A 16,399-nucleotide genomic window follows, 5' to 3' on the forward strand; every position below is an offset into this window, starting at 1 on the left:
CCAGTGTAGCATTGTTGCTTGGTATTAAAAAGTTGTGAAAGCTGTTATATAATTGCATTTTTGTCAAAAAAAATTGTGTACTTTTAGTAGTGTCTCTTTCCTGTACCTTTTTTAAATTAATTCAATTAATAATTCCATATCAACCTTGCATTTTCTTCAATCCTTGATTTCTCAATTGTGATAGAGATCATTTTGGCTCCTGTATTTACGTTCATTATTCAGAAACACTTTCAGAGCCCTGTTGTGATATCTAACTCTTTCAAATTTTCTTTTCCCACTGCTTTAACTATCGTGAAGTTCTAAGGTCACATTTTTGGTATCACCTTTCTAGACTTAAGTCTTTCTACCTGAATTGCTGCTTTTGACATGATATTAGCCTTTTCACTCTCTTCTGCACCTAAGTATCTATTCTTGTTTCTTAGCAACTGGCATTGAATGCAGTGTAGCCTGGTCACTAAATCTATCTTTTTATTCTACATACTTAAAGATTATATTGGATTGTTGATTACTATCCTGTATTGCTTCTATATGTTTAATATCACATTTATTCCATAAATGAGATTAGAGAAATTTAGTAATGTCACATTTTTTCCTATTTAATAGAATGTACTTTAATCGTCCATTAAATTTTATGTCCCATTCTGTTCACACGCATATTTTGTTTGACCCTTTATTTTCTATAATTTCTGAGGTGGCATCACTGTTCCATGTTGTTTGATGAAATTACGCATTCAAAATGACCTTTTGACTCTGTCATTAACTTAACTTAAGAAATAGCATTTTGAGTGCCATACCTGTTGCCAATCCAATGCCCTGTTAAAGTCTATTTTAATCCTATTTATTGCTCTGAACTAACCTTTATTTTATCCATTCCAATTTTTGCGTTGAATCCTCGTAGCTGAATCGTTGCAGCTTAAACTATCAGCATTTTATTTGGAACTTTAACCTTCTAATAGCCATATGATTAAATGGTGATAAATACAGAATGTCAAGGCACTCCTTGTAGTCTATTTGACTTGTCAGTTACTCAAAAAAATGCAGGAAGATGTTTCCTTTTCAAAAGACATGCTAACTGCTATCTATTAGGTGCTGAAAATTACTTGTACAATCAAGTGCATGTCTGGTAAGTCATTCCATTATTATTGTGTCTGACTTGTGACTTGTCACCCTTTTGTAGAATATAGGAATTACATTGGCATGTCTGCAATCTGCTAGTACATTTCTGGTGATCATATTCATAATTGCCACGGCTTAAATGTTCATGTTAATTTACAAAGATCATTTACCATTTTAACATTCTTTAGATTTGTATCTCATAGCCTTATAATTTTAAAATTATGTTTGTGTGCTTTCTTCGCTACTTGTGAATGCTGGATCAATGTCCAAGATATTGTTATGACATTGGGGATGAACCTCTTCGTTAATTAAAGCAAACACCCAGAAAGGCTCACCTCTCCTCATAATCTGTTAAAATATGAGTGACAGAGAGCTCCCAAATTCTACTATTTAAAGAAAATAACATCAATTTATTTTTTTCTCTCTAAAAGTGAACATTAAACAACTACTAACATTTATAAGGTCTCCTTTCTCTTAACTGCTTATTATCTGCCTCCAACTCTATAACAGTACACTGTTCCAATAAGCCACTTATTAAAATTACACCAACTTAATTTCAAAACCACACAGCCGCTGTCGTCTTCTGTGTCTTCCTTCCTGTTCAAGATCTCCTGAGTTCGCTTTTTTTTACTGCGAGTATGTTTCATATGAAAAGGTCCTTTGATGGAGAGTCTTTCCTAATTTCTTGGAGAGCAAGATGTTAATTCTCCCTGTGTTTCTGTCTTGACAGCAGTTGCTCTTTTAGCAATTTTCAAAAGGTTTGCATTTTATACTCCCCCAGCATTGGATCGTCTCATTGGTTCGTTGTTGGCAAAACAATAAATTTAAACTCACTTGGGTTTTAGTTTCCTGGGGCATGATTTAAACTGATTGCTGTTTTGACAATAATTCAAATTTAACCAATCAATACTCAGGTATCCATTTCACAGCCAAATGTTACATATTTTCAATTTTCCATTACACCCTGGGACTGCCATTTAGTCATTATTACCAGGTACCTGTAATCTCTGAGTTCAGAACAGCATTCACTCTGTCTTAAAGGTACATTACACATTGTAGTGGTTCTGTTCGCCGAGCTGGAAGTTTTTGTTGCAAACGTTTCGTCCCCTGGCTAGGAGACATCATCAGTGCTGTGGAGCCTCCTGCGAAGCGCTTCTTTGATGTTCCTTCTGGCATTTATAGTGGTCTGTCCTTGCCGCTTCCGGGTGTCAGTTTCAGCTGTCCGCTGTAGTGATTGGTATATTGTGTCCAGGTCGATGTGTCTGTTGATGGAATTTGTGGATGAATGCCATGCCTCTAGGAATTCCCTGGCTGTTCTCTGTCTGGCTTGCCCTATGATAGTAGTGTTTTCCCAGTCGAATTCATGTTGTTTGTTGTCTGAGTGTGTGGCTACTAGGGATAGCTGGTCGTGTCGTTTCGTGGCTAGTTGGTGTTCATGTATGCGGATTGTTAGCTGTCTTCCTGTTTGTCCTATATAGTGTTTTGTGCAGTCCTTGCATGGTATTTTATAAACTACATTAGTTTTGCTCATGTTGGGTATTGGCTCCTTTGTTCTAGTAAGTTGTTGTCTGAGCGTGGCTGTTGGTTTGTGTGCCGTTATGAGTCCTAGGGGTCACAGTAGTCTGGCTGTCAGTTCTGAAATGCTCCTGATGTATGGTAGTGTGGCTAGTCCTTTTGGTTGTGGCATGTCCTCGTTCCGTGGTCTATCTCTTAGGCATCTGTTGATAAAGTTGCGCGGGTATCCGTTTTTGGCGAATACCTTGTATAGGTGTTCCTCTTCCTCTTTTTGCAGTTCTGGTGTACTGCAGTGTGTTGTAGCTCTTTTGAATAGTGTCCTGATGCAGCTTCGTTTGTGTGTGTTGGGGTGGTTACTTTCATAGTTTAGGACTTGGTCTGTGTGTGTTGTTTTCCTGTGTACCCTTGTGGTGAATTCTCCGTTCGGTGTTCTCTGTACTATCATGTCTAGGAATGGGAGTTGGCTATCCTTTTCTACTTCTCTCGTGAATCGGATGCCTGTGAGTGTGGCATTGATGATCCGGTGTGTTTTTTCTATTTCCGTGTTTTTGATGATTACGAAAGTGTCATCGACATATCTGACCCAGAGTTTGGGTTGAATTTGTGGTAGGGCTGTTTGTTCTAACCTTTGCATAACTGCCTCTTTATGTAGTTTATAAAATACCATGCAAAGACTGCACAAAACACTATATAGGACAAACAGGAAGACAGCTAACAATCTGCATACATGAACACCAACTAGCCACACGACCAGCTATCCCTAGTAGCCACACACTCAGACAACAAGCAACATGAATTCGACTGGGAAAACACTACTATCATAGGGCAAGCCAGACAGAGAACAGCCAGGGAATTCCTAGAGGCATGGCATTCATCCACAAATTCCATCAACAGACACATCGACCTGGACCCAATATACCAATCACTACAGCGGACAGCTGAAACTGACACCCGGAAGCGGCAAGGACAGACCACTATAAATGCCGGAAGGAACATCAAAGAAGCGCTTCGCAGGAGGCTCCACAGCACTGATGATGTCTCCTAGCCAGGGGACGAAACGTTTGCAACAAAAACTTCCAGCTCGGCGAACAGAACCACTACAACAAGCACCCGAGCTACAAATCTTCGCACAAACTTTGAACAGTACACATCTTCAACTTCATAACAATATTGATAGGTTAGGTGAATGGGCAAAACTGTACAGATGGATTTTAATATAAGAAAGTGTGAGGTGATCCATTTCAAACAAAAAGATTCAGTTTTTTGAGAAGGCACAAAATAAATAACAGTGGTTGTCTAATGAGATTTGGGGGTTCAGATGCATAGCTCTTTAAAATACCACAAACAGATGAAGATAATAGTTAAGCAGTCGAATGCAGTGCTGACCTTCATATCTAAAGAACTGGTGTGTAGGGATGCAGGTGTTATGGTGCAGTTATACAAATCCTAGTTGGGCCCCATCTGGAGTACTGAACAGGTCCAGGCAGCACACCTTAGGAAGGATGTTTTGGCCCTGGAGGAAGTTTAATGTAGGTTTACAAGGATGAGACCTGAATTTAAGGGGTTATAAGGAGAGATTAGACAAATTAGAACATTATTCTCTAGAATTTAAAAACTTAAGTGGAGATCTAATTGAGGTCTTCAGGATATTAACAGGGAAAGTCAGGGTAGGTAAAGATAAACTATTTCCCCTGGTTGAAGTTCTAAAACCTGGAGGCATGGTCTAAGAATTAGGGTCAGACCATTCAGGAGCATGTAAAGAGTGGTGGAGTTTTGGAACATTCTCTTTCTCAAACGGCAGTTGATGATGATTCAATTTTTAATTTTAAATCTGAGAGACAAAGTTTTATTAAGCAAGGCTGTCAATGAATATGGCCCTAATGCAGGCATATGGAATTAGGTCACAGATCAACCATGATCTTACTAACTTGTAGAGGTGGCTCAAGGGACTGAATTGCCTATTCCTCATCCTATGTTTCTCTGTCTCAGGTGCCCCCTTATGCATTTAATATATAATTTGCATTCTCACTTATAAGTGATACTTCTACTAGCTCTCTTACACAATGGCATTGCCTGTCAAGATCCTATTTCTAAATATTGTGCTTGGGTCCAGTGTCATGAATCAATCGCCTACAGAGTTATACACAAAATTGTGTTGTATTTAAAGTGTCCTCTTTAATAAACACGTATAATGTTCATTCTAATTGCTAGGACTTTGTGAATCATTCATTTATACATAATTGATGACTAAAACATATGTTGCATGTATTTTCTCTTGAAATTAATGTGTTAATTGATTTATTACAACAATTAAGAAAGCACGGAGTAAGACTTTACTTTATAAATTACTGTTAATGAGAGAGCTATGTGTTCATCCTTGTAGCAATTTTAGAATTTTTAAACCACAATATTTTTTCTGATTTCTCCTTCCACTACTGTAATCTATAAAATAGGTAGTTAATGCCATTATCGAATCTGGCAAAAATCTTTCCAAGGAAGAACGCAAAACTGAACGCTGTCCTCTTCTCTACCAATGGCACAAAAAACAGTATGTTGGAGCGGCCCATGGTCTAGCAGGGATCTACTATATGCTAATGCAGGTTGGTGTCAGATGTCAACTTTGATTTCTTTTAACCTCAGAAACCTACTCAAAGGGGATGAGCTCTATTTGCAGCATCTATTGTAGATTTAAGTTGACAGAATTCGGTGATCCAATAGGCAGATACACAAGAATTGGTTGAGAAATGAAAGGATATAAGTTATGCATTATTGAGAACAATTGATGTGACCAGCTGGTGAATGTATGAGTATTAAAATAGATATTGTGGTACTCTTGATGTATCAGATATATTAGTTTGTTGCTGCAGTACAAATAACCATTAGATATTTGCCATTATTAGGGAATAAATTGGAAAGCAACTTCTGCACAGTTAAGCATAGAAATTGGCAAGTCCAAATCACTCTGCTTTCGGAACTAACTATACACTAACAGTTTCTTGTTAAGAGTCAGCATTGAAAGAATGTGAAGTTATGATATGTTCCCACCAGGCACACACTAGAAGTGGGGTTATGAAATCCATTCGAAGTGAATTTCGACACTAGTGCTAAGTCCTCAGTTACTGTCCAGTATTCTTTCTGGAACTAAAAATGTAATAATAGAAGTATAGAGTTTCATTTTATTCTGTTCTTAATTATTATTGGAAATCTCTTTTTTTTTCAATAGCTTTCTTTTCTCTCGCTCTTTCTTTGTTTTTTTTTCTTTCTTTCTCTCTGTCTCTCTTTCTTTCTCGCTGTGTCTCTCTTTCTTTCTCGGTCTCTTTTTCTCTCTCTCTCTCTCTCTCTCTCTCTCTCTCTCTCTGTCTCTTTCTGTCTCTCTCGCGCTCTCTTTTTCTCTCCCCATCTTTTTCTAGCTCTGTCTCTATATCCTTTTTTTTTCAATTTCTGCGCATAATTCTACTTAGAATATCTGATTGCAGTTCCTGGTTTGGCCCATGCTTGCTTCAGTTGGATTCCTCAACCTGCTTGAAGATGACGTTGTTAGCCACCCTTTCTCATAAAGATTCCAGGTCGCCTATAGATGGTGGCAAATTGATTTGGTTTTCCATTATTGCAAACTTCATTGCAAAAGTCCAGAGAAAGTCTCTGGACAAGTGTAATCATAGTGCCATTTGTTTGTCACTGAACATTCAACCACAACCTAATACAACCTTTTCGGTTAGAGTGCCACCATTTCTTTTAATTCTTTAGCATTCCAACTGAACATGATGGGATGAAGTATTGCTTCATCAGAGAAGTAAATATACTAAGACTTTAGTTGTGACACACATTCTTTCCCTATATTGTAAAAAATTTAAAAATACAACTGTTGGAAATATTTGGCAGGTCCAATAGTAACTGTAAATGAAGTTTAGATAAATATCTATAACATCTCAATGGAGAATATCAGACATTACTCTGGCTTATTTAGAATGTGAAGCTGATTCCAACATGCTGTCCTGAGTTTCTATTAGGAAAACTCAGGGCTGAACCCACTATCCTACATTTTCCTAATACACTTTCTTTGTTTTGCTATACATTTTATTTTCCCTTTACTTTTGTAGATATAATCATCTAACCTCTATTACACTAAAAGTTAAACTCTTTCCTATAAATTTTGCATGGAATTTCCTAGATTTTGAAAGTTTGTTTCTGTTCCAGGCAGGCTCAAAGTTGGATCAGGAGACCCTCACGGAACTAGTAAAACCAAGTGTGGACTATGTACGACATAAAAAGTTTAGGTCTGGAAACTACCCTTCATCATTAAGCAATGAAACTGATCGACTGGTCCATTGGTGCCATGGTGCTCCTGGTGTTATACACATGCTGATTCAGTCTTACAAAGTGAGTATTTGAATTACATGACAATTTTACTTGCTACAATTTATTGTCATAGATGCTTTTGTAGTGTAATTATCGATAACATCATTTGGGTCTGATCATATGAGTGCGTCTTAAATTGGGAGATAGGTATCAGGACCCCATGAAAGTCCTCTTCTGTGCACATACAGAAATTGTTTAAGAAGTTTATACTCAGCAGGCTAATGTCTGCTCTCAGGACACTCTGCAAGTATTCTTGATACTGAACTTTGACTGAGATTTGGATCAGATACTTTGGACCTACTTGGATGTCTAGCCAACCAATTTACATTATCTGACATAACTTGATTGTTAGCCAGTGTAGCTGAACTGAGCACTACAACCAATAAGACCATCAGAAAAGAAACAGGAGTGGGCTGTTCAGCTCCTTGAGCCTGCTCTACCATTCAGTAGGATTGGTTGATCCGAGATTCCCAACGTCCACTTTCCTAATCTTTCCCTGTAATCCTTGATTCCCCGATTGATCGAGAATCTATCTATCTAGAACATAGAACATAGAAAAATACAGTGCAGTACAGGACCTTCGGCCCTCGATGTTGCGTCGACCAAAGTCTACCTAACCTACACTAGCCCAATAACCTCCATATGCTTATCCAATGCCCGCTTAAATGACCATAAAGAGGGAGAGTTCACCACAGCTACTGGCAGGGCATTCCATGAACTCACAACCCGCTGAGTAAAGAATCTACCCCTAACATCTGTCCTATACCTACTACCCCTTAATTTAAAACTGTGTCCCCTAGTAACAGCTGACTCCATTAACAGAAAAAGGTTCTCAGTGTCTACCCTATCTAAACCCCCAAACCCCCAATTATCTCTGCTTTAAATAGACACAATGACTCTGCCGCACAGTTCTCTGAAGCAAGGTGTTCCAAAGACTGTTTAACCATGTGACAGAAGAAATTCCTCCTATTTTCAGTCTTAAATTGGTACCCCTTTAGTCTGAGACTAAGTCCTCTGGTCCTAGACTCTCCAATGAGGTGAAACATCATCTCAACATTTACTGTGTCAAGCTCCTCAAGAATCCTATATGTCTAAATGAGATCACTTCTTGTTCTTCTAAACTTCAGTGAGTAGAATTCCAATTTGGTTAACCTTTACTCATAAGACAATGTGTCTCCATACCAGGGATTCTCTGAACTGCCTTCAATGAAATGATACTCCTCCCTTAAGTAAGGGGACCAAAACTACTCCCAGTGCCTGCAAAGTCAGTCCTATGACCCTTGTCAGCTGAACAACCACACAACCAGTCCTTTATTCATGACTGTCTACTCACTAGCTGATTTGAACCTGCTCAATTCAGGTAAATTATTAGTGATACAAAAAGCAGGAGTGTTATCTCCTATCTTTGATTCTCCTATGCTTGCTGGGCTCACTGTGGAGAGGCTCCATTGATCCATTTCTGGTAGTTCCATTGGAATGTAGAAAGATTTACAGATCTACCAAAGTAGAAATTTCAATCACATGAGGCTTCCTCTAGGCTCAATGGAGACATGCCAGGAACCTGTGTTTATCTGTTGTTACTGGCCAGAAGATCTGGGCCAATTGATTTTTGTTTTCCTTGGAGCTCATGTTCACATTCAGATGGAGTTAAATCTAGATAAATGTAAGGTGCTGCATTTTGGAAAGGCAAATCAGAGCAAGACTTATACACTTAATGGTAAGGTGCTGGGGACTGTTGCTGAACAGAGACCTTGGAGTGCAGGTTCATAGTTCCTTGATAATGGAGTTGCAGGTAGATAGGATAGTGAAGAAGGTGTTTGGTATGCTTTCCTTTATTGGTCAGAGCATTGAGTATTGGTGTTGGGAGGTCATGTTGCAGCTGTACGGGACATTGGTTAGGCCAGTTTTGGAATATTGATTGCAATTCTGGTCTCCCTGCTATTGGAAAGATGTTGTGAAACTTGAAAGGGTTCTGAAAAGATTTACAAGGATGTTGTCAGGGTTGAAGGATTTGAGCTATAGGGAGAGGCTGAACAGGCTGGGGCTGATTTCCCTGGAGCGTCAGAAACTGAGGGTGACTGCATTAGAGGTTTATAAAATCATGAGGGGCATGGATAGGGTAAGTAGACAAGGTCTTTTCCCTGGAGTAGGGGAGTCCAAAACTAGAGGGCCAAGTGCTGGCAAATGGGACTAGATTAATTTAGGATATCTGGTTGGTATGGACAAGTTAGACCAAAGGGTCTGTTTTCGTGCTGTACTTTTCAGTGACTCTATCAGCTAGAAGTGGAAGAGGATGCTGATGCTAGGCTTCTGGACCATACTCAGCATGTAATTTGGGAATCCTTTAGATTAGCATAATACTATTCATGATATGACATAATTGGTGTTTTTCCCCATCCAATCTCCACAGGATGGCTCAAAGTGTTCTATGCCCACATATCTGTTCTTGTCTATTGTGTAATCACTTTCTTTCCAAACCAACTTACATATTTCTTCAGTGAGTGTGCTGTACAGTTTGCAAGATTAGGAAGGGGCTAAGGTGATCACTTTTATTTTGTATCTGAAACCTGGTGCATCTGTGATAGGGCTGGCATCAAAGTGAGTGATATTCTGCTGTATCAGTAACAGTGACTTTGTTTTTCTACTGAATGTGGCATCTAGTACCACTGTCAATGGCATTGCTAGGTATGACGATGCAGATTGATATAACTGATTTTTAAAAAAACTTTGCTTTTGAAGGCTTGCAATGGAAAATATTTTGCATGCTGGAGAAGTATTTTTAGTGGATCAAGGTATAAAAGGCAACCCTACTTCTTTGGTTATGAAATGTTTTACTCTCGTTTAGAAGTCAGTCTCAACATTCTTTACCCAGCAATGCATGTTTTGCTTCTGTATACTGTAATTCGCTACATGGGGTCAAACAAGTGATAAAAGCTGTGTTGCAAAGATGAAATATGGGAGCTTTAAGACATACCTATGATCGACAGTGTGCGGCATGACAAATGACAACCTGAAATAGGCTCTGAAACAAAATGAATGAAGTATGAAATTCTAGCTCATGAAATAAAAAGCCACTTTATATGAAATTAGCTAAATAACTGGAAATAGTGGTGCATAATGGATGTTTAGTAGACATCCATAGAGATTGAAGTTAGGACCTTTTTCTTTCCAGTATGTCACTGATTAGACCTCTGTGTACAGAGTGCAATTTCAAAATTTGTGGATGATCTGAAACTGGAAGCATTGTGAATAGTGAGGAATTTAGTGTAAAACTTCAGCAGGGCAGACAAGTTGATGCAAGTAAGTGTGAAGTGATTCATTATTTTCAGAAGAAGACAAGCAATATAAAATGAAGGGAACAATTCTGAACTGAGTGCAGGAGCAGAGGTAACTGGAAGCAAATGGACATAATTTGTTGAAGATGGCAGGAAAGGGTTGAGGGAGTGGCTAATAAAACTTACATTATCCAGTGTTTAATAGGAGCATAGGATTCAAGTGATTTGAAGGGTGATGCATTGAAATGAAAGCATTCTAATGAATATTACCTGTGTCATGTTTAGTCAAGCTAACAGAGAAGTGAGTGTGTTCTTGAGAAAAATGGTATTTTAAAACAAAAGGAACTTATTTGATGCAGTGGCTCCAGAAACTCGGCAAGATGGATCCAAAGTTAGCTGTTGGGTAGGAGACTGAGGTCAGTATCCAGCAGCCGACAACCACGGTCAGAGCTGGGACTGTTATTGTTTGTGATATATATAAATGATATAGATGAGAATGTGGAGGGGATGATAAAGTTTGCCGATGACACAAAAGTTGATCAGGTGATTAGTAGTGAGGAAGCAGTCTTAAGATATAGATTGGTTGGTCAGATGGACAGATCATAGCAGATGGGATTTAAATCTGATAAGTTGTGTTGTTGTGTCACCGTAGTCTTACCAGACCATAGTGGCTGCTCTCGCTTTGAGAGAGGCAACTGGTGATAATTTAACCTGAGGCCACCAGAGGTTGAGAAGAGTCCTTCATGATAACATCAAACCGGTGGTGAGAATTGAACCACTCTGATAAGTATGAGTTAACACACATTTGAAGGTAGTAACCAGACAAGGGAGTACTCAATGAATGGCAGGACACTAGGAAGCTCAGAGAAACAAAGGGTTCATGGGGGTGCTTGTCTACAGATTCTTGAAGGTGGCAAGACTGGCTAATAGCTTGATTAAGATGGCCTACAGTTCACTTGCCATTATCAGTCATGACATAGATTATAAAAGTAGAGGTTATGTTGGCGCTTAGGCCACAGCTGGAACATTGTATGCATTTCTGATCGCCATCAATAAGAAACCTGTGTTTGCAATAGATGAGTTGTAGAGGGGATTCACCAGGCTGTTACCTGAGCTGGAGCATTTCCAGCTGTATTGAGAGGCTGGATAAGCACAGTTTATTTCCTTTTGAGCAGGGAAGGCTGAGGGAGGGTTTGTACTGAATTGTATAAGATTGAGGGGTATAGACAGGATGGATAGGAAACAGCTGTTTCCCTTTGTTGAAACTCAGTAACAAGTGGGCATAATTTTCAGATGCAGGGCAGGTGATATAGAGGATATTTGAGGCAAAATATTCTCTTCGAGAGGGTAGTGGGAATCTGGAAGGCACTGCCTGAGAGGGTGAGAAGGCTGGAAACCTCATAACCTTTTAAAAAGTATGTGAATGAGCATTTAACTGTCATAACATTAAATGCTTTGGGCTATGTATTGGAAACTAAGTGTCGGCACAGTTGATGAGCTGAAGAGCCTTTTTGTATTAAGTGATTCTGACAGTGATGTCAGCAAAGCTCATGTATTTTGAGACTGTGATGCAAATAGAAGGGGGATACAAAGATACGCTAGGCACAACTGGGAAGCAGGCATAAGGCAGATTCAAGACAATGTGGATGGACCTTATAAAAATGTGGATTGGATTGGTCTCTGAGGCAGGGAACAAAAATAACAAAGAATAGAATACTGAATAAAGATTGTTTATAATTTGGCCAACTCTCAGAATGAAAATATTTGAAAGACAGGACTGAGTACAGAAGCAAGAAGGTTGAGTTAAATTTGTGTGAAGCACTAGTTCAGCTTCTACAGGAATATTCTCCCAGTTCTGGGTGCAAGACCCTTTCAGAAAAGTCCAAGAGCCTTGGAGAGTATGGAGAAAGGATTCATTAGAGTTGAATTCATTCATCGAGAGATAAGGAACTTCAATTCCATTGAGTATATAAACTAGTGCTCTCTCCCTTGGAGAAGACCATGCTGGGCATTGTATTCTGTGCAGTGGATTTTGTGCATGGCAATGAATGATGGTAGAGTGAATTTGTGAACCGATGATATGCAGAATAGACTCCCGATATTCCATGTACCAATGTGATCTCATTATCAGATCATGGGATGCTCTCAGTGCAGAATGTCATCAAATTGGGAAAAACTGAGGTTATTTAGTTCTTTGGTTAGGAAAACTTGTTTATGGTGGGATGGTCTTTGAAAGCAATAAAGCCACATCTGATCCCGAATTGAGTTTTTATGATGATGCCACAGTTAAAGTGAGTCAGCAAATATTCAGTGATTTCTGCATTAGATAGTCGGTGGTTTCAAAACTCTTTGGTTATGGTTAAAGGTATCTTTGTACAAATAATTCAACATGCTTTGCCACATTAATATTAATTACTGGTGTTTTGACACTCATTAAAATGATGATCACCCACTTCCAGACCAACAGCTCGTTCACTGGATGATATTTTTGTCTTAAAGTTATGTCCAATTGAAATTTAAACAGCCTTGTATTTTTTTTAAACAGACCTTTAAAGAAGAAAAGTACTTGAGAGATGCAATGGAGTGTAGTGATGTTATCTGGCAGCGAGGGCTGCTGCGGAAGGGTTATGGAATCTGCCATGGAACTGCAGGCAACGGATATGCTTTTCTCTCTCTATACAAGTTGACTCGGGATAAAAAGTATCTCTATAGAGCTTGCAAGGTAAGGTGAAAAGTAATTACCATCCATAATGCAACAATTAAATATTTTTATAAAAAGAAAAATACTGCAAATCCTGGAAATCTTAAATGAAAAGAGAATACTGGAGAAAGTCAACAGGTCTGGCAGCATCCGTGGAGAGAGAGCGAGAACAGTCAACTTTACAAATCTGATTTGATTCTTCTTCTTTGATTCTTTTAATTTCATATTTCATTAAATAAACTAACTTGGGCAGTGGGTTGGTTAACTCAGGTGACTGGGTATCTGGTTTGTGATGCAGAGTGATGCCAACAGCATGGGTTCAATTTTCACACCAACTACGGTTATAATGAAGGATTCTCCTTTTCAACTTCACCTTCATTCTGAGGCATGGTGACTGAGAGTTAAATCACTATCAATTGCCCCTCTCTAATGAGAGGGCAGCCCTTTGTTCAGGTAAAACTATGGCGAATTTACCTTACATTAACTTGGAGAACCTCCCACGGCATTTCACTCCCTCTCTTTCTTCATGAAATGTCTCATTATCTGAGGATGCTAATCATGGTATCAGTATGGCGAATGGAGGAGCAAACCCAAGAAGTACCTACTTACACAATTAACATTTATTCTGCGCTACACCCTTGCTGTCTAGACAACTGAACTAATTGATATATGCCAGCATTTCAAGGTGGTATACTGAAATAAAAATGGATGCTTAGACAAGAAAGAACATAAAAGAATGTGTGACCAAATATTTGATCAAAGTGCTGTGGAGGGCCTTAAAGGGGAATGGTAGATAGAGGTTAAGAAATGTGAGGAGTAAGTTACATTTTTTTGAAACCTAGATAATAAAGCATGAGTATCAGTGCTGTGCTGGAGGATGCTTGAGAAGCAAGAGCTGAAGAAACAAATATTTCTGGGAAATGGAAGTGAATTTGAAGGCTGGAGATTATGAGGTTAGAGAGGAATGAGAATGTTAAATTGGTAGCATTGGATATTGGTGAGCCAATGCAGATCAACAGGAACATGTCTGATTGGGTTATCGTTAGGATAGGAAATAGCTGTTACTTGAGTCTATAACCAAGGATGAGGTGACTGAACACCTTAAATTTTCAGTGAATCAGGAATAATCCGGATTCATGATGGGTAGGTCAGGCTTTGCAAACCTCATTGAATTTTTTCGAAGGGGTGACTAAGGATTGGACAGGAGAATGTCTATGGATATTGTTTCAGAAGGACTTCCAGAAGGCATTTGATAAAGTCTCACCTAAGTCACTGTTAACTGTGATGGAAACCATGGAATTGAGAACAAATTCCTGACACAGAAACTGGTTGTAGCAGATGATGGAAAGTAGGGATAATTTCAGATTGGCAGATTGTGACCAATAGTGTCCTACAAGGATCTGTGTTAGAGCCTCAATTATTCACGTTTCTAGTTGGGATAATGGCGTAGCAAGTTATATATCCAAATTTACTGCTGACACAAAGTTAGGCGGCATTGTAGAAATGTAGATGATAGCACTAAATTAGAGAGGGATATTGATAGACTAAGTGAACCAAAAGTAGCAGATGGAGTTTGATATAAGCAACTATGTGGACCTAAATAAGATAGATCGGGGTATTTTCTAGGGGTTCAGGTGCGTAAATATTTTAAATGTCACAAACTGGTGGAAAAAATGATCAAGAAAGCTGGCCTTTATGTCTAGAGAGCTGTACATGGATGCAGAAATTATGCTGCAGTTATACAAAATCCTGGTTTAAACCCCATTTGGAGTACAGTGAACAGATCTGAGAGAGAAAACAAAAACTGAGGGCAAACTAGTGAGGAATATGAAAACTGCGAATAAGAGCTGCTTTAAATATTTTAAGGAAGAACAAGGTCAAAGTGAGCATAGGCCCCTTATAAAACGAATCTGGGGGAATAGCTATGGTGAACAAGGAAATGGCAGAGAAGTTTAACAGACAATTTTCATCAGGTTTTATGGTGAAAGATACTATTAATACAAAAGAATACACAGGATTAATTTAGTACCATCACTAGAGAAGTAGTATAAACAAACTACTGGGTGCTAATGGCAGATAAGACTCCTGGCCCTGATGGTTTGCATCCGAAGATCTTAAAAGCAGTAACTACAGAGATAGTGGATACATTGATTGTAATTTTCCAAAAGTCTTTGGATTCTGGAGAACTACTAGGGGATTCGGAAACTGCCATTGTGATACTCCTATTCAAAAAAGGAGAGGGGCAAAGTGTGGGCAACTATAGACGAATTAGCCGAACTGTTACTGTTGGGGAAAAATGTTGAAATAAATAATTAGGGAAGCAACAGTACATTTGGAAAATCCTAACCTAATCAAGCAGAGTCATATGGGCTTCAGGAAAAAGAAATCATATCTGACTAATTCATTAGCATTTTTCAAGGAAGTTGCAGTTTCAAGCCAGTGTAAATAGAGAGGAAATAGTAGCTGTGTTGTCTTTGCTCTTCCAGAAGGTGTTTGACAAAATACCTCACAAACGTTAAGTCATAAGATAGGAACCCACAGTACTGGAGATAGTATATTGGCATGGATAGATAGTTGGCTAATGGGCAGGAAACAGCAAGTGGGGATAAAGGGTTCATTTTCAGGTTGCCAGTCTGAAACCAGTGGGATTCCACAGGGATCAATGCTGAGACCGAAACTGTTATTAATGACTTGGAGGAAAGAAGTGAATGTATTGTCGCCAAATTTGCGGATGACAAAAAAGTGGGCAAAATGGCAAGTTGGGAAGGGGATGCAAACCGTTTCCAGGAGACAGTGATAAGTTAAGTAAGTTGGCAAAAAGTTGGGAATTGGAATATGTGGAAAATGTGACATTGCTCATTTTAGAAGAGAGAACAAAACAGCAGTATTATAATAAATGGAGAAAAGCTGCTCCTCAAATGACATGGGGTACTTGTGCAAGAAACACAGAAAGCTGGAATTCAGGTGTAGCAAGTAATCAGGAAAGTTACTGGAATGTTGGGCCTTATTTCAAGGGGATTGGAGTGTGAGAATAGAGAAATCTTATTGCAGCCATACAAGGTGCTGAAAAGATCCCATCTTGAGTACAATGAGCAGTTTTTGATTCCCTCATTGGAAGCAGTTTAGTGAAGGTGCACTAAGATGACCCCTGTTATGAACCGATTGTCCTCTGAGCAAAGATTGGATAGATTTGGACTCTAGTCACTGGAATTTAAAGGAATAAAAGCTGATCTCATTGAAATATTGATTGTTAAGAGGTTTGATAAGGTAAATACTGAAAGGACATATTTAACCTTCATGGGAGAGTTAAGACCAGAGGGCATATTCACAAAATAAAGGGGAGATGAGGAAATGTTAATCTTTGGAATTCCTTCTTACAGAGTGCTATAGAGCAGTGTTCTTGTGTGTATTTAAGGCTAAGATAGTTTATTGA

At 38.8% G+C, this 16,399-nt stretch overlaps 1 protein-coding gene across 1 annotated transcript in view; it reads left to right on the forward strand.

Annotated features, from left to right (window-relative positions):
* The window catches only part of lancl2 (LanC lantibiotic synthetase component C-like 2 (bacterial)), a 61,436-nt gene that overhangs the window by 41,782 nt on the left and 3,255 nt on the right, over positions 1–16,399 (forward strand). The window contains exons 5-7 of the mRNA XM_060824860.1: positions 5,085–5,231; positions 6,829–7,011; positions 12,811–12,987. Of these exons, the coding sequence (XP_060680843.1) occupies positions 5,085–5,231; positions 6,829–7,011; positions 12,811–12,987 (507 nt within the window). The remainder of the gene's footprint in view (positions 1–5,084; positions 5,232–6,828; positions 7,012–12,810; positions 12,988–16,399) is intronic.

Source organism: Hemiscyllium ocellatum, chromosome 5, assembly GCF_020745735.1.
Source record: "Hemiscyllium ocellatum isolate sHemOce1 chromosome 5, sHemOce1.pat.X.cur, whole genome shotgun sequence".
NCBI lineage: Eukaryota > Metazoa > Chordata > Chondrichthyes > Orectolobiformes > Hemiscylliidae > Hemiscyllium > Hemiscyllium ocellatum.